Source organism: Passer montanus, unplaced genomic scaffold (assembly GCF_014805655.1).
Source record: "Passer montanus isolate IOZ18808 unplaced genomic scaffold, ASM1480565v1 scaffold112, whole genome shotgun sequence".
Classification (NCBI taxonomy): domain Eukaryota; kingdom Metazoa; phylum Chordata; class Aves; order Passeriformes; family Passeridae; genus Passer; species Passer montanus.
The window spans coordinates 1,660,782-1,684,759 of NW_024357836.1; the positions used below are offsets into that span (position 1 = coordinate 1,660,782).

Genomic DNA, 23,978 nt, shown 5'->3' on the forward strand with positions numbered 1-23,978 from the left:
CCTTGCAGAGGGGTCGGTACCGGGTCCCGGCCGGTCCGTACCGGACCCGGTCAGCCTTGCAGAGGGGTCGGTACCGGGTCCCGGCCGGTCCGTACCGGACCCGGTCAGCCTTGCAGAGGGGTCGGTACCGGGTCCCGGCCGGTCCGTACCGGACCGCGGGCGCTGCCCGGGAGCCCCCTAGCGGGGGCGGGCGGACGGGCACGGGCGCTGCGCGGTTGGGGTCGAACGGGACTTCGGAGCCCACCCGGTGCCATCCCCCGGTGCCACCCTGCCGTGCCGCCCCCGCCCCGCGCAGGGACTCCTCCCACCGGCCCGGGTGCTCCAAGGCCCGCCCGGTGGGACCCCGGTGCTCCCCCAGCCCCGGGAGGCTCCAGCCCCAACCCTGCATCCCAACCATGGGGGCTCCTCTGAAAATCCGGAGCAAAACCAGTGGAGCAGGCGGACAGAACAGGCCTGGGAGACCGAGGGAGTATAACAACTCTTTAATAAATTAGCAAAATAAACAGCATTTATATATATTTTTATATCCCATTGCTGCATCTCCATGGATCACAGGAGTTAAACCAATGTTGATTCCCAAGTCCCACGGCCACACTGATCCAGAGGCCTCAGTTCAGGTAGCCCCAAGGCAATGCTCAGCCTCGTGGTACTTAAAAACCTAAAACCACTGAGAAATAAAACAGCTTTTTCATAAGCCTGAGACAGCTCCCGAGGGGCAAAGTGAATTATCGGGTGATTTCACCTGGCTAGCTCCAGGCAGAAGTGATTAAAAAGATACTGATCCAATTTTTTCCCTCTTAAGAAAAAAAAAAAAAGTGTTCCTCCACCCCACAGGGAGGAGGAGGAGGAGGAAGGAGCTGATCTATTGCATGGAAGGATTATCAGTTTAACAATAAACCAGATTGATTTGCAGGGTTCACGCCTCTGATTGTTGCGATGGCCAGGGGTGGAGCTGATGGAGCATTTAGGTCATGCCTCAGCCGGTTGTGAGCAGGGCCAGCCCCCAGCCCGGGGGTCCCTCAGTCCTCATCCCGGACGTACTGCCCGGCCTCCCAGCGCTGCGCCATGGCGCTCTTGTGGCGAAACACTCGGGTGCTCTCCACCACCTGCCGAGACCAGAACGTGCAGGATCTTTTTATAAGGAAGAGACTTTCACAACGATCTGGTTTGCAGAGCTGTCCCCCCTCCCCCTGCCAGCTCCCCAACCCGCTCTGCCTGACCCAGTGTCACAGAATCACAAAATCAGAGAATCACAGAATCACAAGGTTGGAAGAGACCTCCAAGCTCAAGTCCAACCTGTTCCTTGACACCTCAACTAAACCATGGCACCCAGTGCTACATCCAATCTTTTTTTACACACATCCAGGGATGGTGACTCCACCACCTCCCCCGGCAGCCATTCCAGAACTTTATCACTCTTTCCATGAAAAACTTTTTCCTAATATCTAACCTACATTTCCCTTGACACAGCCTGAGACTGTGTCCTCTGGTTCTGCCAGTTGCTGCCTGGAGAAGGAGACCAACCCCACCTGACTACAACCACCCTTCAGGAAGTTGTGGAGAGTGATAAGGTCACCTCTGAGTCTCCTTTTCTCCTCCTTTTCTCCACCCAAGTGGTGCCCGTGGCCCCGTGGGAGCCAGGACCATCCTGTCCCCCCCTGTCCATCCCACAAGCCTCCAGGAGTGAGGGGAGCTGGGGAAGGTGGGAGGTGTCAGGGCAGCCCCCGCGCTCAGGAAGGGATTTTACCTCTGTGTTGACCTTGTCAACGGGTTCAATGCCTGCGTACTGTGGAAAGAGGAAAACACGATTAGATAATGGCAGCCTGGCCGGGGAATATCCAGGGGCTGCCAGATCTGGCTCCCAGCAGGGGCAGAGGGGAGGCAAGGGAAGGCAGCACAGGCAGCCAAGCCCTCCCTGGGGTTGGGGAAAGAGCCCAGGCCAGCATCCCCCACAGGAGGAAGCTGCTGCTCCTCCCCAGTCCCACCCAGGGCTGGCAGCTCTGAACATCAGGTGCTGCCTGGGGGGCTCATGTGGCCCCTTGGTGGTGCCACCAGCACCAGGTCTCCCACCAGGCTGAGCAGCTGGATCTCCAGCTCCAGGTGGGAGTCAGGAAAAGCCACCTCCAGCCCCAGAGCCACCAGTCTCCCCCAGGCTCGAGCCCCCCAACCACTTGGCACCAGCAGAGTGGGCATGTTCACCTTTCCATCCTCCTTCACCCTCCTCCTCCGCTCCTCGAAGGGGCTGGAACGCGACGAGTCAGGGGTGAGGGTCTCTGCACTGCCCTGGGAGGAACTGGTCACTCTTAGTGGGGTGAAGGATGAGATCAGCCCCAGGATCCCCGTCTGGTGTGAGGCAGGAGAGGAGGCAGGAGACTCGGACACTGAGTAGTTGCCACTGGCACCTGAGGCAGCTTGGAGAGAAAGAGCATTGGGGAGGTGACCTCACTTCCACTTCCAGGGGGTGGAGACCCACAGGAGTGTCAGGCCCCTGCCCCAAACCTCCCTCCACAGCAGGTCCAGCAGGTTTGGTCATAGCCTGGACCCCATGCCTGGGGGCCAGCCAGGGACCGCAGGAACAAGGGGTAAAATGCATTAGCTGGGCCCTTCCAGCCGTGTTTGCTGCTGTAACATGACACAAACTCATTGAGACCTGAGCAGCTCTGGAATCCTGCAGAGCCCATCCCTCCTCAGCAGCAGCTCTGCTGACTCCAGTGCGCTGGTATCAAGTTCTCCCAAGACAAACCTGCTACCAGCACCCAGGAATCCTTACAGGCATCCCACCAAACCATTTCCCTGCCACCATGCCCCTCTGCTCCCTTACCAGAGCTGTGCCTGGAGCGGGAGCCCTCCTGGGGAGCAGCACTGCTGTAGGTGTCCATCAGCCGCCGCCGCTGCTCCTGGAGCTCCTCTTCCCTCTGCAGGTCGCTCCGGATCTCCTCCTCGATCAGCGCCGACGTCTGCGGCTTCCATGTCCGCAGGCGGTACTGCTCCTCCCGGCCGTCCTCCCTCCGCAGCGGGCTCTGCGTCCCCATGTCCTCCACGAAGGACACCTTGGGCTTCCAGAAGGAGAGGTTCAAGTACTCTCTGGGCAGGACAGCAGTGCTGGCGGGGCTCGGGGTGGAGTCGGGAAGCTTTCCTCCCCAGGAATCCTCGCTGCCCCATTTGCTGGCGCTGGCGGAAGCGTGCTGGGACACCAAGGGCTGCTCCCGGCTCCTCTCGCTGGCGGCGAAGCGCGGCTGGGACAGCTGGAAGTGGGCGATGCTCGCTGTGTAGCTTCTCCCAGCCCTGGTGTCTTCTGCGGGGCTGGGGCTCGAGGGCTGCTCCACCACAAACTCTTTAACCCAGCTCCTCCTCTCCTCTGCCCGCTTCAGGGGAGTGGGCTTCTCTGGGGGGGCTTCCTCCTGCTCGAACACCCTCCTGCGCTCCTCCAGCTCCTGCTGCGTCCCCCTGTCATACGCCCCCAGCAGCCTCCCCTGCCTCTTCAGATCTTCCTCACGCTTCGTTTCCTGTTCAATTTCCCTCTGGACGTAAAGGGAAGCGCGGCCTCTGTCTTTCCCTTTCCTGCCTGGGCCGGGAGACGCGTGAATGTTGAGGACAGGCCTGGTCTGGATCTCCACCAGCTCGCTGCTGGAGGTCAGCCGCTGGATCCCCCTTTCCTTCCAGAGGTTCTCCTCCCTTTCCATGGCCATGCGGATCTCCCGCTCGATGGGCGTCTCGTTGCTGACCCTCGTCTCCTTGCCCAGCCCATCGCTGCTGGCCCGCAGATCCACATGGGAGGTCTCGTTGGAGGTGCTTCCATCGCTGGCATAGCCCGCAGTGGCTTCGTTATACATCTCACCCAAACCAGAGTCCAGGTCTTCTCTGGACCCTGCTTTGGTCAGGATGGACGTCTTCCCGATGGGATATGACCTTTCTGTGTGAGCTTTTCTGGGAGCATGAACCTCCTCTTTCTCGGGTGTCTTGTAGGAGGACACACCATAAACCTGGTAAACGCTCTTGTCTGTCCCGCTCTGGCTTGATGCACTGCTGTAGCCTCTCGTACCCTTCGTGGCCATCTCAGGGCTGTACCACTCTTCTCTGGAGACTTTTGTCACTGACTCTGGCCTTGGGGACATGGCCTGCTGCCCTGGGCTGAAAAATGAGCCGGGGTTGGTCTTCTCCAGCATGAGGAACTGCTGCCGAGCCGCAGAGAAGTTGATCTGCTCCGTGTCAATATTCTCAGGGTCAACGGGCGTTGCAGCCCTGCCTGGGGAAGGTTTGTCAAACCAGATGGCAAAGCTGGTGGGGACACTGCCTGTGTGCCTGCCTTCACCTCGGCTGCCCACGCCCGTGTTGATGGAGCCCAGCTCATCCATGGAGCTCCACCTCTCCGCAATGGTTGAGCTTTTCCTCATCACCTGGCTCCGGATGACCTCCTGCCTCTCATCTTCCAGCTCCCTGGCTTTCTCAGGTGAGATGTTGGGTGGAGGGACCCTGTAGAGGTCTTGCTCCTCATCATCATAGAGCTTTGAGGGTTTCCTCTCACCCTTGTAAGCCCGGAGGTCGTACAGGCTTCCCGATCTCACCACCTCTAGCTTGGACTCCCTGTCCGGGGACGGGGTCCAGACATCTCTTCCACCCTCCAGGAAATACGAGGGTGACTGGGACCTCCTCTTCCAGCTGTAGCCATTTTCTACCCTCTGGGTGCTGTGCTGAGCAGAGCTGAACACATCATCATCGCTGCTGGCCCTCAGGTCTGCCAGCGAGTCGTGCCTGTGCGAGGCCTGTGGCAGCTGGAACACAAGGTGCCTGGTGACTCTGTCCATCTCCTGGGAAGGGTCACTCCTGTGCCAACCTTGTCCCAGACAGGGGCCACTGCTCAGTTCTGAGGTCACCCTCAGAGTCCCAGTTCAGCAGAGGCCGAGGGTCTCGACCTGGCTGGCCCTGCAAGCAGGAGGGGAGAGCAGGATTAAGAACAGCAGAAGGAGCAGAGGGTGAGATGCAGCCCCTCTCCCAGCCTGGCACCACTGTCCTTGGCATGGGACAGAAACTGCCACACCAGCCTGCCCCGTGTGGGGCAGGAGCAGCCAGAGCACACAGCACCGTTCCCAACAGGAGCTGCCACAGAGCCCAGAAGCCCACCCCAGCTGTGTCCCCAGCCTGGCCGGGCTCTGGGGGAGCACAGCCAAACCTGCCCAGGCTGCAGAGGCAGCGAGACCCCAGCCACAGGCTCCTGGTGGCACCACATCCAGCTGGGCACTGCTCTGGGCACGGACAGCCTCAGGCCTCTCCACGGGCACAGGGCAGGGAGGGAGCTCCAGTCCTGGGCAGGGAGAGGCGGTGCCAGGGCCACTCCTGCATGGAATCCACTCCTGCATGGAATCTCTTCCTGTGCCATTTACAGAAAGGAGCCTCCAAATAGCCCAGCTCTAGAAACACTGGGGTCATAAAAACAGTTTCATGGCTCATAAAGCGAGGGGACTTTAACCCCCCTGGCACGCAGGGCAGGAGGGAGCAGCCCCAGCCTCGGGGTCAGTCCTGCAGGGCCAGCTGGAGCAGCGGATGCCAGACAGGGAGGGGCAGCACAGGTGGGTCCCCCATGAGACAGCAGCTGCCACCTCATCGCAGATGCCATCCCTGGCTCCAGAGTGGTGACACACATGTCACCTGCAGACAAGCTGGACGTGCCTGGAGCCAGCAGCACGTCCTGTGCCAGTTTGCCGAGGTTCAGCCGCGGCTTTGCCACCACCTGTGAGCCCTGGCAGGCCAGGGTGTGTCACTGCTGGGCACCGTTCCCGGGCACTCACGGCCTCCTGGGAGTTTACAGCAAAACTGGAGCAAGGCCACGGTGACAGCAGGGGCAGCCCAGAGCCTGGGGGCCACGCTCCTGGCAAGCACAGCTCGGGATGAGGCTGGAGGCAGGTGCCCGGTGTTCCCTGCATCCAGAGCATCCCGGCTCATCCCCAGGAGGAGAGCACTCCGTGCCTGCCTCCTTCCTGCAGCGATTCTGGTGCCCCCCAGCCCTCCCGGGATGCACCATCCTCCCTCCCGCAAAGCAAGCGGGGCTGGGCCCCAGCCGGGAGCTTTTTAAACCTTTCCTGGGGCAGGAGCACGTGGGTCTCGTTAGCTGGGACACCCTGGCCAGCCCCAGGCGATGCCTCAGCGCTGGAACTGCTGCCCAGCCCTGTGCCCAGCCCTGGTGCCTCAGCCTCTCTTCCTGAAGCTGTGCCCGGCTGAATTTACCTTTTAATTCCCCTGCTGTGATTCACTCTTGCTCTTTTATTGCCCCCAGTGACGAGGATAATAAAAAGCATCTGCCCCACGCCTCTTACCATGTTTGGGGGGATGAAATCCCGGCTGGAAGGGGACCCCCTCAGCGGGGAGCGCCGGCAGCTGGCACAGGAGGGGAGCAGGGACACAGAAACCAGCTGGGCTCTTATCAGGGCTCCCTGCAAGCGGAACGGCCCCTCCCAGAGCTGCAGCCAAAACATTCCACCTCCTCAGCCCTGCCTGCTGCTGTGGGGCTGCAGGGGGTCCTGCTCGGGGGTCCTGGGCTGCCCCCAGCCCAGCCAAGCACCGGGGGAGGGTTGATGACACTGCCACCAGTATGGCCTGGGGACCCCCCCCCCCATAAGGAGACACCTGGGTGCCTTCCAGGGTCCCTCCAGCTTGGGGGCTCTGCACAGGGCTGCAGAGCTGCAGTGCGCCCACCCCGTGCCCCCCCCGAGCCACGGGCTGCCCCCAAATGTATTGATGCACACAGACATCCCAGCACGTGTCCATGCCCCTCTGCTGCCCACCCCAGCCCTCCCTGCACACCCTCACTGCCACCATCCCACTCTGGGCACCGAGGCCAGGGGGGCACGGCGTCCCCCCAGCGCCTGGCACTGCCCTGGCCCCCGAGCACGCTGCACTTACTGTCCATGGAGCTGGCAGGGCAGGGGTCCCCATGCCCCCGGGGCGCCCAGCTGAGCCCCGTGTGCCGGGCGTGGCCGGGGGGGCAGCGCTGGGGTGTGGGGGGGCAGCGCTGGGGTGTGGGGGGCAGGAGGGCGCCTGCAGGGCCCTGATAAGCCCAGCACCAGGCGGCTGTGGGCAGTTCCAAGAAGCACGTCCTGTCCCCAAATTCCTGTGCTGCCGTCACCTTGCTGCAGCTGGTCCCGTGCCCGGGGGGCTGCCCTTGGCTCCGAGCCCTGGCACTCGCTGGTGCCCCGTGCACCAAGGTGCCAGCACACCCACGTGCCAATGCACGGGCACGGTGTGGCCATGCAGCCACAACCCTGCTCCAGCTCTTCCTGCCCCTCCATGAACGGCGCTGAGGGGCCCTGAAGCCTCAGCCAGAGCCTGCCTGTCCTGCTGTCCCCCAAGGTGGGGACATGGCAGGGGAGGGGACAGCAGCAGAGCCAGGAGCAACCCGTGCTCTCCTGTCACAGCAGGGGCCTCCCTGTCCATAACCTGGTGTTGGCACAGGTGCCCTCGCTGCCACAGCAGCCCTGGCACTGCCAGTCCCAGCTCCTGGCAGCTCCCTCCTTCCCTGGGGACTGCTCTGGACAGCTCTGGCACCTGCCAGAGCTGGGGCACAGTGTCCTTGGTGCCCTTGGTGCCCGGAGCTGGCTGGATCCCGGCGGAGTGGGCGACGTTGCCAGTGCCCAGAGCTGCCCTCCCTCCTGGCACGGGGCGTCACAGCCGTGCCAGGATGCTCAGCCCTGTCCCTGTGGCACATCCCTGTCCTCATCCTGTCTGCCCCACTCCTGCCAGGAGCCCCTCCCAGCCCCGCTGCTGCCCCAGCATGGCACTGGTGCCAGTCAGACCCCAGCTGCGGTTCTGGGGTCCCACTTACCCCCCTGGTGCCCCCGTTCCCGCTGGGGCTGGCACCGGCTGGCCTGGGGACGCTGGTGGCTGTGGCTGCCAGGCTGCTCTGCGTTTCCGGGCAGGTGAGCAGAGCCTGTTTTACCCTGGGGCTGAGCCAAAGTCCACAGGTGATGCCAAGGAGCCAGCAGCGCTCCACGCCCGCCGCAGGGCGTGTGCTGGCACCTGGGCTGGCACCGGCAAGGGTTGAGGCCCCACTGCCCCAGGAGAGCTCTGGAATCCCAACCCTGGGCAGAAACAGGACCTGGGGATGGACAGAGACCCACGGGCACGTGGTGATGGCACCTGGGGGCAGGAAACCCTCTTTACCTGGGCAGCATCACCCTCATCCCCTTCCTCCCCTGCCCACACAGTGAGGGAGCAGCAGAACCCACCCCAAACCTTCCACCCCCATCCTCCCAGCCCCCCTCCTCCCAGCCCTCGCTGGCTCCAGGCTGGTTGTTCACACAGTTTTATTTGCTCGGTTTGGGTGTTTTACAAACAACGGGGTGGGGGGGATGGGATGGGGTGGGAAAGGGAAGGGAATTCAAACGGCTTCGGCACAAGTGAAAAGCTCAGGGGCACGGGAAGTGCACTTCAGCAGAGCTGGGGGGGGACAGGAGGGCTGTGGGGCGGGACGGGGACGATGCCAGGCCCACCACCCGCTCCTCTCACACCCCAGCCCCGGCCCGGGGCTGCTCCTGCTCCCACCACCCCCGGGGCCGGGCTGGGCTGGGGGTCAAAGCCAACCGAGGGGCAGGGGCTGCCAAGGGTGGGAGGGAGGAGCCCCAGCGTGGGGCTGGGGGGTGCAGGGCCCAGGGTGGGACGGGTGGGTGGTGTTGGCCCCTGAAGTGGGGTGGCAAGAGGTGACGTTCCCCCCAGGGCTACAGGGGCAGGTGCCCTGTGGCACCCAGCCCGTGCCCTGCTCTGCAGCAATGGGGCTCCAGCGATGCCCAGCAGTGGATGGGGCAGGAGAAGGCCCCCCTTCCCCTGGCAGTGCCCTCCCAAAGCCCCCCTTCCCCAGCCCTGCCTCTGCCAGGGGCTCAGGACAGCGGTGGCACCATGAGCCCTCCCCCCCTCAGCCCTGCAATGACTCTGCTGGGGGGAAAACTGCAGCCTGAGGGACAACCTGGGGGACAACGGGAGTGTCATGGGGACAGGGGGTGGCACTGTCACACGGGGGGAGTGTGGGGGAAGGAAGGCCCATCCTTGGGGGAGCTGAGCCCCGTCCCTGGCTGCTCAGCCACCGGTGTTCTGGGCACCTTGGATGCTGCTCCACACGTTTTGGGGGATCCTGGGGACTTGCCCAGCCTCACGGCAGAGGGAACCCTCTCACACTTGAACAAGGATCCCTCACCAGTGGCTGCACCCTGCCCAAAGCTCCTGGGCAAGTATCTGGGCACTGCCAGCCCAGCTGCTGCAGCTCAGGGGCAGCTGATGTGGGCACCAAAAACCACGGGGCCCCCCCGCCTGCCCCAGCTGGTCTCAGTGGGGAGAAAACGCTGGTGCTGGTGGTGAAATCCCCACTGAAGGGCTGGGGTGCAGGGTGGGGCAGCAGGGAGGCTGCCCTCTGCGGGGACACCAGACCCCTGGCAGCTCCCAGTGCCAGTACTGGGCTGAACTGGGCTGCCCCCCTCCCCAAAGCCCAGCACCCCAGAAGGTGGCTCTGCAAAGCTGCTGAGCAGCAGGGGCAGGAAGGGAACAGGATGCTGGGCCACGAGGAAACACAGGACCCCCACCCCACTCCTGCCCCACTGGGCCCCCCAGGCTGCCCTTCCCTCGCTGGCACTGCCCCAGGAGGACACGGGCGCTGGGCACAGCACAGTTCAGCCCCCTCAGCTGGCAGAGCCCAGGGACAGAGGATGGCTGTCACTGCCAGCACCAGAGCGAGCTGAGCCCGGGGGGAGCAGGGCAGGCCGGGGACAGCCTGGGCTGACCCCGCGGGAGCCCTGGCATGACCACAGCCCAGTACAGGCAGGGATGGACGCTGCCCTCCATGCCCTCCAGGGCTCGGGGACCGCAGGGACGAGGAGATGGAGCGGAGATGCCCACGGGCAGCCAGCAGAGCCAGGCCTTTCCCCGCTGGAGCAGCGGGTGATGGAGGCACAGAGGAGGGGCTGGCACAGGGCTGGCTCCGATGCCCACCTGCTGGTGGCAGCTCCTGGGGAGTCATCCACGGACACGGCGCCGTCCTCCGACCCCCCGCCCGGCGGGTGGCACGGTGTCGGTGACAGAGGGACAGGCCCCGGTGCCAGGAGGGGCGAGGCGGGGCTGCGGTGGGGTGGGCGCACCGTGGGGCGAGGGGGGTCACTAATAAATACCACAGGCAGCGCTGGTGGGGGGCGGCACGGGGCTGCCATCGGGCAGAGGGGGCTCGCCGCCGCCCGCCTGGCACCACGTCGGATCTCCCCGGTTCTGCAGAGAGAGGGGCTGTGTCCGGTGTGGGGTGGGGGGAACCCCGTGTGGGGGGGCCGGGGCGGAGGGGGCTCGGCGGGGGCTCACATCACCGTGCAGCACTTGCAGCGCTGCTTCTTCGCGTCTGTCTCCTGCTCGGCCTCCTTGGCATCTGTGGCGTTGGCACCCGGCTTCTGCCCGCCCGCGCCCTCCTCGCCCAGCGGCTGGGCGGCCGCCGGCTCCAGGGCGGTGCCGTTGGGCGGCGTGTGGTCCTTGTGTGCCGGCTCCGGCTTGCCCTCGGCGTCCTCGATCACCACCAGCTCCGCCTTGATGGTGCCCTCCAGCCCCAGCACCTTCTTGGTCTCGTTCTCATCCTCCACGTTCTGGTAGCCCATGAAGATCATGGTGACGGGTTGCTCCTGCCCGGGCTCTGTCCCCTCGCCCGCTGGCACCGTCGCTTGCAGCCCCGTGATCTCCCGCCGCGGCGTCGGCTTCTGGCTGCCCGGGGCGCTGCCGCCCCCCGTGCCAGCCTTGGCTGGGGTCTGGCGCCCGGCAGCCTCGCTCAGGGTGGCCTCGTCCGCCTTGTGCAGGAGCTCGTCGACCTCGGAGGAGCTCAGGGGGTGGGCCCCGTTCTGCAGGGCCCCGTCCTCGGCGCTCACCGCGTGCACCACTGCGGGGACAAGAGGAGGGAGGGTGAGAGGGGCTCGGCGTGGGGGCACGACATGACCTGGCAAAGCTCCTGCTGGCACGTCCCACTCAGCCCCGGCTCCTGTGTGGGCACAGAGCGGCCCCTTCCCCTCTCCAAAGGTCCTGCCACTGAGGCTGGGCCTCCACTGCATCCCAAGCCTCCCCTCAGCGGAGCTGCTGCCAGACCCTGTCTCATCACCTGGCTCCAGCCAGGGACACCGAAATAAAAGCCCAGTGGAAGGAGCTGTTCCCAGAGCCTCGGGCTGTGAGCCCTGCGGGAGCCACGGCTGTTTGCCAGGCCAAGCCAAGCTGGCCAAGCTGCCCGTGGCAGGACGGCGTCTGCTGGCTGCCAGCTCGGCCAGGGCTGGCGTGACACTTTGCAGCAGGTCACCACTGCCACCTCTGAGACCCCAGCGATGCTGGGCAGTTGCTGCCCCAGTGTTCCCACCACATCCAGCAGGAGCAGGGCACGTGGTGGCCCCGTGCCCAGAGGATCTGGGGCTCTCCCAGCCCGGCTGCTCGTGGCTCTGCAGGCAGAGATGTGTGGATGTGTGGCCTGGCCAGAGTGACCAAGGGCTCCTTGCGTTTTCCTCTTGGCCTGGGGCATGACCTGATGGTCAGAGCAGCTGCCTCAGTGGGCAGCACCGGGTGAGGGGCAGTGCCCAGCCTGGCAGGGCCAGCACGGCCCTGGCCACACCGAGGGGGTGAAGGGGAGCGCTGTGTTTTCCTTGAAGAGGGTTGCTCCACTCAGCCACCAGTTCCCAGCAGGATGCTCCACTTCCATGGCTGGTCCTTGCCACCATGATGGTTCCTTGGGTTTCACAAGGCTCTCTGGAGCAGGTTCCCAGATGTTCCCAAAAGCAGGAGCTGCAGACAGGGACCAGTCCCTGGTGCTGCACTTTTACCATAGCCATCAGCCATGCTGCTCCCTGCTGCCAGCCTGTGGGACAGGCCAACGTGGTGCTAGTGCACATTCCCTGCCCATGGAACAGGCTCCTGAGTCTTGGACACCACAGATCCTCTTCTCTGCTCTCCAGCAGTGCAGGCTCACAATGTGCAAACCAGTTCTGGCCCATCTGGACCATCCACACCATGCTGCCATGGCGATCCTGCAGTCCACTGGACTGGGGCTGGTGAGGGACTGCCCTCACAGAGCTGGCAAAGCTGTCAGGAGCAGCCCCCGCACTTCCTCACCCTGCTGGGTGCCCGCTGGCACGCTCATGTGGCCGCTCCCTCGTCCCCTGCCACCGCCGCGGGCTGGCCCGTACCTTTCAGCTCATCCTCGTACACTTTGACCCCCTGCAGGCAGTGGTTCTGGGGGAGCATGGTGGTGCTGGACAGGACCTTGGTCTCCCCAGTCACTCTGTCCTTCTCCACCGTGATCTCCACCGAGTACATGGCTGGGACACAAAGAGGACAGCGCGAGTTACGGCGGCCCTGGCTCAGGATGGCAGCGGGACGGCGCGTGGCGGCAGCGCTGTGGAGCTCAGCAGGGCTCAGAGATGCTCAGCAGGGCTCAGTGGTGCTCAGCAGGGCCCAGCAGGGCCCAATGATGCTCAGCAAGGCTCAGCAGTGCCCAGCAGGGCTCAGTGGTGCCCAGTGGTGCCCAGCAGGGCTCAGAGATGCTCAGTAGGGCTCAGTGGTGCCCAGCAGGACCCAGCGGTGCCCAGCAGAGCTCAGTAGGGCTCAGTGGTGCCCAGTGGTGCCCAGCAGGGCTCAGCGATGCTCAGCAGGGCTCAGTGGTGCCCAGTGGTGCCCAGCAGGGCTCAGAGATGCTCAGCAGGGCTCAGTGGTGCTCAGCAGGGCTCAGTGGTGCCCAGCAGGGCTCAGCGATGCTCAGCAGGGCTCAGCAATGCCCAGCAGGGCTCAGCAATGCCCAGCAGGGCTCAGCAGTGTTAGCAAGGCGGCAGCGAGGAGCGGTGAATGGCACAGGCGGGTGTGACATCCCTGGCACTTCCCTCCTCCTGGGACCCGTGTCCATCCTGGTGCTGCTGGCATCCCCTTACCTCCATGGCCGCTGTGGTTCTCGGGCCGAGCCGTGTCCGTCTGTCCAGGCAGTGAGCAGTGCTGCCCGTGGGGCCTGGCCTGGAGCCAGGGTCATGCTCCAGGAGGTGCAAACCCCACTGAGGTGCTGCTGCTGGGACAGCCCCTCTGCCCCCATGGGATGGGCGATTCTTGGCATCTCTCCTTCCACTCCTGGCCAGCCCCTGCCAGCAGCGGGGTCCCCTCAGCCCTGTGCGTGGTGCTTAGCTCCGAGGATCCCTAAATGGGCTCTGCCCCATGCTGGTGCTGTGGTCTGGTCTGAGCCACTGCCCCAAAGCAGAGCAAACCCCTCCAGCAGCAGAGCTGGCTGCAGCCCCCAGCTCAGCCCCGCAGCCCCCTGTGGCTGGCACTCTGCTGCCTCACCCCTGCACTGAGAAGCTGCAAACAGAGCAGGAAGGATGAAACACGGAACAGGGCTGAGGCAGAAGGGCCCTGAAACACAAACCAGCCGTGGGGTGAAAGCAAACCCAAACCCTGTGGCTGCAGTGAGGGATGTTCTCTGCCCTGGGCTTGGGGAGGCATCGAGCGGCGCGGCGGGGAGGGGAAGCAGCCTGCAAGGAGCGCCTCTGCCAGGGCACAGCGGGCACCTACCCGCCTTCATCATCTCACTGCCTTCCACTGCCTTCATGGGGCTGCTGGAGACCCTCTTGTCGGCTGGAGATGGAGAGGAGAGATGAGCACCTGAGGCCGGGTGTGCCCACGGGTCAGGCCCCAGGGAGGGCAGTGTCCCCCCATGGCTGGCACCTGGGAGGGCTCCCCCACCCAGGGCACCACCCAGGGGACATGGGGACAGGGCTCTTGTGTGGCTCTCCCCGCCCATCTGGCCGCAGGGCAGCAGGAGGGAGTGCTTGGTGCTGAAACACGGCCCGAGGCGGGTCAGGATTCACCTACCCTTAACTGTGCCCAGGGGACTCTGCAAAACAGAAGGGAGAGGTTATAGGAGCTTCCAAGACCTGCCACGGCCCCCTGCCTGCACACCCACCCCCCACACACCCAGCCAGCCCCACCAGAGCCCCGACCCCACTGCTGGCAGCCCTGCCCACCTTCTGCGCGTTGGGGACAGCCTCAGCCTTCTTCTCCTCCTTGCCCGCTGCCTCTGCCAGGTTCTCCTTGGTGGAAGCCACTGAGCTGCTGTTCTCCAGCATCTCCAGCTCCTTCTCCAGCCTGCAGGGAGAGTCAGGGCTGAGAGGGAGTGTGGGACAGGTAACTGTGGTGCAGGCAGCCACGGGGGAGAGGGGACACACACATTGTCCCCCGGGCTCACGAGGTGCAGGGACACACAGACTCTGCCATGGTGCCACTGTCTCCTTGCAGAGGAGAAGCCGATGGGTTCAGCACCAATGGATGGCAGACACCCCCCTATGGGCACTGGGCAGGGGGAGTGCACACTGGGGGTCCCTCACTTGGTGGCCACAGCAACGCTGCTCCATCATCATTCTGCTCCTGCATGCGTCCCTCAAAACCTGGCTGAGCTTCCACGAGGGCAACTCCAGTTCTCAGCCTGGCAGCACAGCCCCAGTGGGATGTAGCAGAGCTCCGGGGAGCCCCCATGGATTCCTGCCCCGGCAGAGCTGCCCCGGGCTCCTCTCCCGGCCCGCCGAGGAATGCACCGCCCCATTAGCCGGACACAAAGGCCCCTTCGTGCCTGACCCCTCTCCGCAGCGATGCTCGGGAATTAGCGGCACCACCGTGACCGATTGCATTCCTGCGGCGCTGCCGGGACACCTCCGAGCCCAGCCGGGGCTGCGCAGGGACAGGGGGGCGCAGGGGCTGAGCCCCCTCCCTTCTCAGCCTCCCAGCCCTTCCCAAAGGCTGGAACACCACGATGAGGAGAGAAATCTGTGGGAGCCAGCACCGTGCCATCGAGAGGGTGGGCACCCAGCAGCCCCCCGGGCATCCCAGCCCAAAGCTGCCCAGCCTGTGGCTCCCTCTGGCACCCAGGGCAGAGCACAGCTGGGGATGGCCGTGCCCAGAGGGGCTGCAGGGCTGGGCACAGCTGGGGATGGCTGCAGGCTCTGGGTCAGACTGAAGGTTCTGGGTCTGGCTGCAGGCTCTGGGTTGGGCTGGCCAAGCTCTGGGGTGGGTTGCAGGCTCTGGGTTGGGCTGCAGCCCCTGGAGAAAAGCTGGCAAGACCCCAGCCAGGGTTCAGGCTCCAGGTTGAGCCCCAGCAGCTCCATGGTGGAATCTCCTCTCCCAGCAGCTCCAAGCTCAGCGTGCCCTGCCTCGTGCCCAGCACATGGGATCCACCTGAATCTCAGCACCCACCTGCCCAGGGGTCTCTGGAGGGACTTGGGTGCCCTCTCTCTGCACCCCAACATCCAGCCCCACAGCGGCCCTGTTACCTCTGGATGGTCTCCTCCAGCTCCTTGGTCTTCACCTCATCCTCCTGCATCTGCTTCTTCATGGCCTCTTCCTCCTCGGAGGCAGAAGCTGGGGCCCCCTCCAGGAGCCATCTCTCCCGCAGAGCCTTGGACTGGGGAGCAGAAGGGGGTCACGGTCCTGCCCTCCCCAGCCGGGGAGGCTCCCGGGGGGGGATCCTCACCTTGAGATGCTGCAGCTGCCGCCTGTCATCCTCGAGCTGCCGCCTTTTGTTCTCGATCTCCGTCTGACGCTTGCGCTTCTCCTGCAGGGACGGGAGCGGCGGGGCCGGGGAGGGGAGGGGGTGAGCCCCGGGCATGGCCGGGCAGGGGGCAGCGGGGCCGAGGGGCTGCCCCCGGGGAATGGCGTTCCCAGCCTCGGGAACACCCCAGAGCAAGGCTGGTGTCAGATCCCTGCTCTCCCTGGGACTAACCGAGGCATCGATGGAGCAGGGGAACTGGGGCAGGGCCTGGGCTCTGTTCACCATCTCAAAATGTCACCTTCCCCTCGGCCGGCCCCACTCAGCGAGCTGCCAGCCCCCGCGGCCTCTACCTCGTGCCCCCCTCGCTGCCACCCGTGCTGGGGCTGCTCCAGATCATTTCAGCAGAGTCAGACCCAGCCCGGGCGCGTCACCCGGCGCTTTCTCCTCTGCTCCAGAACAATTTGCCCTTTGTGTGGCAGAGATGGGCTGCCTGCCGGCTGGGCTGGGCACTGGGGGGAACGGTGGGTTCAACGAGCCCCGTGCCCTGCTCTGAGCTGGGAGGGGTCGCTCAGCAGGGCCCCCAACTGCTCCTTAATTAACATAATTACTGGTGCCCATGCCGGGCATGGCTGGAGAGCACCATCCTCAGCCCCTCCTGGGGAAGGAGGGGGAGGGAATCATCACTCATTTCCCTCACTTGGGGCTCGTCAAGGCGCTGCTTCGTTAATTAAACCTCCCAGCTGCCTGTTGCTTGCTCTGTCCCCGTTTCAACCGTGCAGCCAAGCCACGGCACCCCAAGAAGAGCCCCCACAGGAGGCCTGGGCCATTCTGAGTCCTTGTTCAGCTGCTGGAGACCCCCAGTCTGTGGCTGAGCACCTGCCCCAGCTCTCCTGCCCCTGCAGCCTCCTCCCCACCGGTGCCTGCCCCGGTTGTGAGCTGCAGGTGACGCCCTGGGGACGTGGGGACAGTGGCCTGGGCAGGGACTCACCGCGATGGCCTGCAGCCTCTCCTGCTGAAGGGTGCTGGCCTCCACGACCCTGCAGAGAGCAGAGAGCAGCTGTGAGGGGTGACACCAGGGGCAGGTCACCCAGCAAACCACGCGCTGTGCTGCACGGACAAAGGCTGAGCCCTTCCCTTCACCAGCTGCCTCCTCCTCCTCGCTGCCCTGCAGCCCAGCACCCCTCGCTGCTCCTCTGGGCACCTCCTGGCCCCATCCTGCCCAAACCCCCGGGCCAGGCGCCTTGCCCAGCCCCCGGAGCACTCGTGTCGTGCAGAGCCATCCTGCCCTGGCGCAGATGGAAACCCTGAGCACGGCGGGGCTGGAGCAGGACGCGTCTGGCTGCCAGCTCAGTCTGGCTCAGGCTTTCCATCCCCAGCCCTTCTTGGCTGCTGACGCCTTCCCCCGACTGTGACCTTTCCGGGCTGTGCACACAGGCACAGAGACACTCGTGTGCAGACAGACACACAGACACACACATGTGCACAGACACAGAGACACACTCATGTGCACAGACAGACACACCGACACACTCATGTGCACAGACAGACACACACACAAGTGCACAGACATACTGACAGACACGTGCACAGACAGACACACAGACACACTCATGTGCACACAGACACATCAACACACTCGTGTGCACAGACACACACACTGACACACTCGTGTGCACAGACAGACTGACACACTCATGTGCACAGACACACACACAGACACACTCCTGTGCACAGACTGACACACACATGTGAACAGATAGACACACTGACACATTGGTGTGCACAGACACACTGACACACTCGTGTGCACAGACACACTCGTGGGCACAGACACACACACTGGCACACTCGTGTGCACAGACAGACTGACACACTCATGTGCACAGAGACACACACATGTGCACAGACACACTGACACATACATGTGCAGACACACAGACACACTCCTGTGCACAAACTGACACACACATGTGAACAGATAGACACAGTGACACACTTGTGTGCACAGACACACAGTCATGTGCACAGACACACTGAAACACGTGCACAGACACACCGACACACTCATGTGCACAGACAGACACCCCGACACACTTGTGTGCACCGACACACTCATGTGCACAGACAGACACACGGACACAGTCCGACACACACCGCAGCAGGCTCTGCTCCCCGTGCCATCCACGGGCACAGCACCGGGCACCCGCCCCTCCGGCCTGGCACAGCTCCCCCGGTGCTCCGCAGGGGTTACCCCCAAGCCCGCAGCCACCTGCACATGTCCCCCCTGCCCGTGTCCCCAGGGTGAGGTGACCCGGGCCAGCGCAGCCCCGGGGACACCGGCTGCGGGCCCGGGGTGCTCCGGAGCCACGGGAGCCGCTGGCTGCCGGCCAGGCGGTGCTAATGAAGTGCTGAGCTGTGGCGGTAATTAGGGTGGGAGGCACTGAGGAATTGCCAGGCCATGGATCATCTCTGCTTCCCGGAGCAAGGGACACAGCTGGGCTCCAGGGAGGGTTTGCCGGAGGTGGTTTTACACACAGGGTGGGCTCGGGGTGCTGAGCCCCACGCGTGGCACTCTGAGCTGTGACCCCACGTGCCAGCCGTGGATGTGCCCTCACACGGGCTCCCCACGACTCAGACGGGCTCTGCAGGCTGAGAGCAGCCCCTGCCTCTGCCTGCTCCCTCCTCGAAGTCAGCAATTAGCTCAGAGCCGCTGTCCTCCCCTCACCCCACACCCCGGGGATCCCTGCGATGCGCAAAATCCAGGCCAGGAAAACAAGCGGGGAAGGTGTCGCTCTTGTGGTGTTATTTTCGTGCTGTGGCTGTTGCACCGGCGCAGGCGCAGGCACCGCCCTCACCCCCCTGTGTCCCCCGTGTCCCCTGTGTCCCGTGTGTCCCTCACCAGCCCCACACGCCCAGGCTGCCCATCAGCACGGCTCCCTCCTGCCCTGGGGCCACGGGACCCCTCAGCCCAGCCCTTGGCACCCCACACTCCCAGGGTGTTGCACTGTTTCTCTCCTGGATCTTGCCCTGCTCCATGGATCCAAACTTTTATAGCATTCCTGAAACATTCTGTTCTGCTTTTCCTCCCTCCTCCATCCTCTTTATTTTCCATTATTTGCTCGAGTCTCCACATTCCCAGGTCAGACGCCAGGAATCCTCCTGGCCCGGGGAGGGACGCGGGACAGGCTGGATGCCCCTCGCTGCAACCTGACCCTGCCCTGGGGGCTCTGATCCATCGAGGGGGGCTGAGCAGGGACCACCCCGGCTCCCCCAGCGCCTGCCTGCTGGGATGAGGCGCTGAGGTGGACAGAGGGGGTCCCAGGCTCCCCAAAATCCCATTCCTGCCTGCCCTGACCCGTCTGTGGGGTCGCTGTGACGGGGCCCCGCTGCCGCCGGCCCTTGTGGCTGATGGAGGCGGTTCCCTGGCAATGGTTCCCTGGCAACAGTGCCATGGCAACGGCGCTATGGCAACGGGAGAGTGCCAGGGGGAGGTGGGGGGATGCTCCAGGGGATGTGGGGGGATAGCAGAGACACCACAGGGCCCCCCAGGGCCGGGGTGCCCTCCCCAGGCCTGGCACCCCGGCAGCACTGGCAGGGCAGAGCTGTGGCATCACCACAGCCTCCTTAGGGGTTCTGGTGCTCCTGACCCATCCTGGCTGCCAGCAAGGGTGGGAAGGTGATCCCTGGGCCACCGAGCTCCTCAGGAGCCACCAGCCCAGACAAGGAGCAGGGACACGGGGGGTGATGCCCTGGCAGCCCCCAGCAGCCATCCCCAGGCCCGAGGCTGGCCCCACACACACGTGTGAGCACGCACACATGTGAGCACGCACACGCCTGCCCACGAGCCCCTGCTCTCCCTGGGCTCTCCAGCTCTTTCCAGCCCTGCTGATGTTGCCGTTTCCCACCATCACAAGGGAAGCCCGTGACCTTTTGTCTCCTCCCGCCTGACATGAAACAATAATGTTTATTTGCCTTCCTCCGTTTTTTCCCATTAGCTCATCCAAATGTGTGAAGAGCCGTTTCAAGCCGCTCCTCTGCTCCCCTGACCTCCCCTCCCTCCCCACGCACTCAGCCCCGAGCTGGGGGAGCTCAGGAGAGCGCCCTGCATGGGTGCATGGCCAGGCTGTGTGGTAAGGGCAGCAATCCAGGGACCAGCGCTGATTTCCAGCTGATTTCCAGCTCCATTCCACGCCAGGAGCCGGGCCCGGAGTGTGGGGAGGCTGCAAAGCTCTGTCACAAAGCCATTAACAGCGGGGCCGGGATCGAACGCCCCCGATGGCAGGCGCGGGAGGGGAGGGAGGGAGGGAGGGGAGGGGGCTGCAGCCGCCCCGGGGCCGCCGTGCATCGACCGTGAAGGCAAACGCATCAGCAGCGGCGGCTCGGGCAGGGACGGACAGAAATGCGAGCGGCCAAAGAGCAGCGTGGCCAGCACGGGGCCGGGACCCCGCTCAGGTCCTGCTGCAGGGGGGCTGCTCCTGCCCTGCCTGCCTCCCCCTGCTGCTCTGCATCACCCCAGTGCCCATCACTCCTTCCCCGCTGCCCCGGGGAGGGGACAGGGACAGGGAGAGGGGGAGGCGGGGGGAGGAGATGGCAGCCCCAGGCTCCCGAAAACGCAGATGCATTAGAGCAAGCGGAGCTGCCTGATTGATTCTTCGGGCTGAGACGTGGGCTGGGAGTGCCAGGAGAAAATGGATCCCATGAATATTTGATGAACGGAGGCTTGGGGAGGGAGTTTGATTGGAAAATTACAGATCTTTCAAACAATGGTTCAAGTGCCCTCCAAACACTTGGGTTTCCAGCTCCCTTCCAGTTAGAGGAGCAAGGCTCCACCAGGAAACTCCCCCCACGATTCATGAATGAGAGTGGAGCCAGCCTCTCCCCACCCCCAGGAGCACTGGCTGGCCAGGACAGGCAGGCCTGGCACTGGCCAGGATGGATGTGGCACCTCCTGGCACTGGCCAGGATGTGGCACCTGTCTCCTGCCACCAGCCATCCCTGGGTTCCTGTTCCTGAACACAGACACTCATGGTGTTCCAAGGAGCCAGCAGGAAGGTGGATCCAGGCACAGACACCCCTGGGAGCCCTGACACCCCACGGGGAGCTCAGACCTCGCTGCCAAGCCTAGGGGCTGGGCCCAGCCCTCGTCCAGCCACGCTCTGGCAGGAAACACCTGTCTGGGGCAGGATCCGCCCGGCTCCTCTCCCTCCTCCGGGCTCTTCCTCACCCCTGACAGCGGCTCCTGTCTGGGACCTGCGGGCTGCCTGTCTCTGGATGCACGGCAGAGACTCAGGAATCTGGGCTGTGCCTCCAGCCCCAGCCCTGTCCCAGGGCACGGCCCCTCCTCGGCTTTCCTGGGCCACCTCCACTGCTGGAGCCCCAGCCCAGCTCCCAGCTGCAGCCACATGAACCCCCACCCCGGGGGAAAGGGGCTGGTTCTGGCCAGGAAGCAGCAACACCAGCCCCAGCAGCTTCCCAGGAAACCTGCTCCAGTTCCTCCCAGTTCCTCCCAGTAAGGCAGGTCCAGCCCAGAGGCCCCATCGTGCAGCTGAGCTTTGAGCCCCATGGTCTGCCAGCCCCAGGCAGGGCTGGGTGCTGCTGTGGGGTTCTGATGTGGGGTGCTTTTGTGGGTGCTGTTGTGGGGTGCCGTTGTGGGGTGCCTTTGTGGGGTTTCTGGCCTCCTCTGCTCCAGCTGGACACAGGGACAGGACAGAGCTGACCCCTTCTGGCTCCTTGCTGGCCACAAGGCAGCGGGGTCTGGCCTGGGTTTTACTTCTCCCTGGATGCCACCAGAGAGCAAGGGCTTCCCTTCACACAGGACTCATGGGTTGTTTCTCAGGCAGAAATCTCCTTTTTTCCCCTGCAACTGCCACCTTCCAGTCAGGGAAGGCAGGACCAGGAGACCCTCACTCCAAGGAGACCCTCAAAGCCAAGGGGAGAGCAGCAAGTGAGACAAAGCAGCAGAGCAGGCAGATGTGAGTGCAGGATCCCCAGCTGCTCACCAGCACCGACAGCAGCGGGAGCAGAGGGCACAGGAGCAGCTCCAGTGGGACCAGCACAGCCTTTAGCAGAGTTGGAAAGTTTCTGCCAAACCTCCCAGTGGATCGTGGCAGGACCCTCCTCCAGCCACTGCCCGTGCCAAGGCAAAGCAGGAGCCAGGGCAAAGGCAGCAGTGCCCGCCCCAGCACCCGCTGGCTGCCACAGAGCCAGGCCAACAGCAGGGCAGCACCTTGCCGTGTCCCCAGCTGCCCTGGGGCCCCCCTAATCCTCCAGCCCCTCAGCCAGGCTCTGGAGCTGAGCAGCTGGAGGGGTCTGCTTGTTTTTCTCCATGGCTGTGCCCCCCACCCAGAGTCACTCACAGATTTTCAGTCTAAAGGCAGAGACGTTGGCAGGTCCAGTGTCTGGAGCTGGCAGGGGAACCCCTTTGCACCCCTCCGTGGGCTCTTTGGCCCTTGCTGGGAGGGTTGGCCCAGAGCAGGGTGGGTGTGGAGCCCAGGGGCAGGAGCACCAGCCTGTGCAGCACCTTCCCCCAGCTCAGCCCCAGCCCCAGCCACCTCTGCCCCAGGAGAGCCCCAGCCCAGACCGGCAGCTCCTCACCCCCTCCCCAGGGCCCGTCACACCCCTCGGCTCTGCCCTGCCCCTCGCCGCTGCCTTTTGGCAAATCACACACGTTTTCCTCCCCAAAGAGGCTCTTTCCTGCCCGAGGCCTTGGCCCTGCCTCTGGCCCCCCCAGCAGCATGGGGAGCCTCTCTGCCTCCTCAGCCCCTGCACCCCAATTCCCACAACATCCCCGCTGGTGCCCCCTGCTCAGTTCCAGCCCCAAATCCAGCCCAGGACACCCCCAGCCCACCCCTCGCCAGTGCCCCACGGCCTCGGGGGGCTCCCAGGTGGGAGCCAGGCAGTGCTGAGAGGGACCTGTTGAGCTCCCCTGGCGTCAGCAGCCGCTGGCGAGTGGATCCCCGCAGGGTGAGGAGCCCACCGGGAGCAGAGGGTGGCTGAGCCCGAGCTGCCTGCAGGAACCAGTGCCAGCCCCAGCCGGTGCCATCCCCAGGCAGCTGCTGGGGTGTTCACCATGGTGGGCACCAGAGCCACGGGAGGGAAGGAAAGGCCTGGGTGAGGCAGGGCCAGCGCTGGCTTGCAGCCCCTCGAGCAGCCCCCCAGCCCCGTGCCCGCCTGGCAGCAGCTGCTGGTGTCCCCAAAGGGGCAAACCCAGCACGCGGGTAGGACAGCCCGTGGCCACAAGCCCCTAGTGGCCTCCGCCTGCTCCGTCCTTCCCCCACCCGCCCGGCTCCGAGCTCCCAGCGACCGGCCAGGGCCCCACCGCAGCACACAAAGGACGAGGCCGGGCTCCGAGAGTGTCCGTCTGTCCAGACCGCTCCGCCGGGCCCCGGTTCGCGAGGATCCCCCGGCCACAGCCGCTTCCCCGGGCAGGGGCCGGGGGTGCAGCGCAGGGAGGGGTCCGCAGCTCTTCCCACCCACTCACCCCACCGCACGCAGCGGCAACAACAGGTTCAAAACACAAAAATAAACGCGCTCCCCACCCCCCGCTTCCTGCACCGCTGCCAGCCCCGACACCCCTCGCACCCCCCGCACCCCCGCGCCCGCACCGGGGCCTCTGCTGCTGCCCCCCGGCACCGGGGAGGGGCCGCACCTGCTGAGCGGCACCGGGGCGAAGGAGGCCCCGGAATCGGGGTCCCGAGCCCCGGAACCGGGGGAATGGGAGCCCCCGGTATTGGGGCCCTGAGCTCCAGTATCTGGCGGGATGTGAGCCCCCAGTTTTGGGGTCACAAGAACGGGGGGGATGCGAGCCCCACCCCCGGTTTTGGGGTCCCAAGCCTCAGCAGAGGGGGATAAAAACCTCAAGCACTGGAGTCCTGAATCCCCGGAATCAGGGGGATGCGAGCCTCCGGTTTCGGGGTGCTGAGTGCCCAGGAGCAGGGGGATACCAGACCCCAGGTTGGGACTCGCCAGCCCCGGCATCGGGGGTGTACGAGCCCCCGGTACGAGCTCCGTGAGCCGGCGGAGCGAGCTTCCCGCAGCCCCGGCGCGGGGGTCCCGGCCCCGGCCCCCGCTCCCCCCTCCTCGCTACTGCGGTCTCAGCCGCCGGGGCCCGGGGGGGCCGCGGCCCGGTGCCGGGGTCCCGCCGCGGCTCCGGTACTCACTCCATGGTCCCGGCGGCGGCTCCGGCGGGGTCGGATGTCGGGACCGCGCCGGTGCTCCCGCCTCCCTCCCGCACAGCTCCGTCTGCCGGGCGCGCCCCGCCACTGCCGCCGCCCATCATCCGGCCTCGGGGCGCGCCGGGCTCGCATCCGCTCCCGGGGTCCCAGCTGGGTCCCAGCCCGCCACCCCCCACCCGGCCCCGGGGGTCCCCGGGGCTGTGGCAGCTGCTGGGGGGTCCCCAGGCGGGTCCTGGCTGTGCAGTGCCCGGTGCGGGGCGGGTTGGAGGGGCTGCATTCAGAGCCCCTCCACGATC

General features: G+C 65.0%; 2 protein-coding genes across 8 annotated transcripts; both read right to left on the reverse strand.

The window, feature by feature from the left end:
* Window positions 1-466: 466 nt before the first annotated feature.
* LOC120495799 (mitotic spindle positioning) lies at window positions 467-7,031 on the reverse strand. 3 transcript variants are annotated; one of them, XM_039695671.1, is made up of 5 exons: window positions 6,898-7,031; window positions 2,822-4,923; window positions 2,200-2,411; window positions 1,748-1,786; window positions 467-1,106 (listed from the first exon to the last, which is right to left on the reverse strand). In XM_039695671.1, the coding sequence occupies exons 2-5, from the start codon at window positions 4,803-4,805 to the stop codon at window positions 1,020-1,022; spliced, it is 2,322 nt and encodes a 773-aa protein (XP_039551605.1). In that variant the 5' UTR covers window positions 4,806-4,923; window positions 6,898-7,031; the 3' UTR covers window positions 467-1,019. The 3 variants fall into 3 exon arrangements, with proteins under 3 accessions (XP_039551605.1, XP_039551599.1, XP_039551614.1); XM_039695665.1 differs by lacking the exon at window positions 6,898-7,031 and adding an exon at window positions 6,312-6,434; XM_039695680.1 differs by lacking the exons at window positions 467-1,106; window positions 1,748-1,786; window positions 2,200-2,411 and adding exons at window positions 2,423-2,567; window positions 6,312-6,428 and having other exon boundaries at window positions 6,898-6,915.
* Window positions 7,032-8,280: 1,249 nt separating this feature from the next.
* On the reverse strand, window positions 8,281-23,696 carry PALM (paralemmin). 5 transcript variants are annotated; one of them, XM_039695775.1, is made up of 9 exons: window positions 23,668-23,696; window positions 16,497-16,545; window positions 15,491-15,571; window positions 15,291-15,421; window positions 13,992-14,112; window positions 13,840-13,861; window positions 13,540-13,602; window positions 12,174-12,305; window positions 8,281-10,888 (listed from the first exon to the last, which is right to left on the reverse strand). In XM_039695775.1, the coding sequence occupies exons 1-9, from the start codon at window positions 23,670-23,672 to the stop codon at window positions 10,323-10,325; spliced, it is 1,170 nt and encodes a 389-aa protein (XP_039551709.1). In that variant the 5' UTR covers window positions 23,673-23,696; the 3' UTR covers window positions 8,281-10,322. The 5 variants fall into 5 exon arrangements, with proteins under 5 accessions (XP_039551709.1, XP_039551703.1, XP_039551726.1 ...); XM_039695769.1 differs by having other exon boundaries at window positions 13,540-13,629; XM_039695792.1 differs by lacking the exon at window positions 12,174-12,305.
* Window positions 23,697-23,978: the final 282 nt, after the last annotated feature.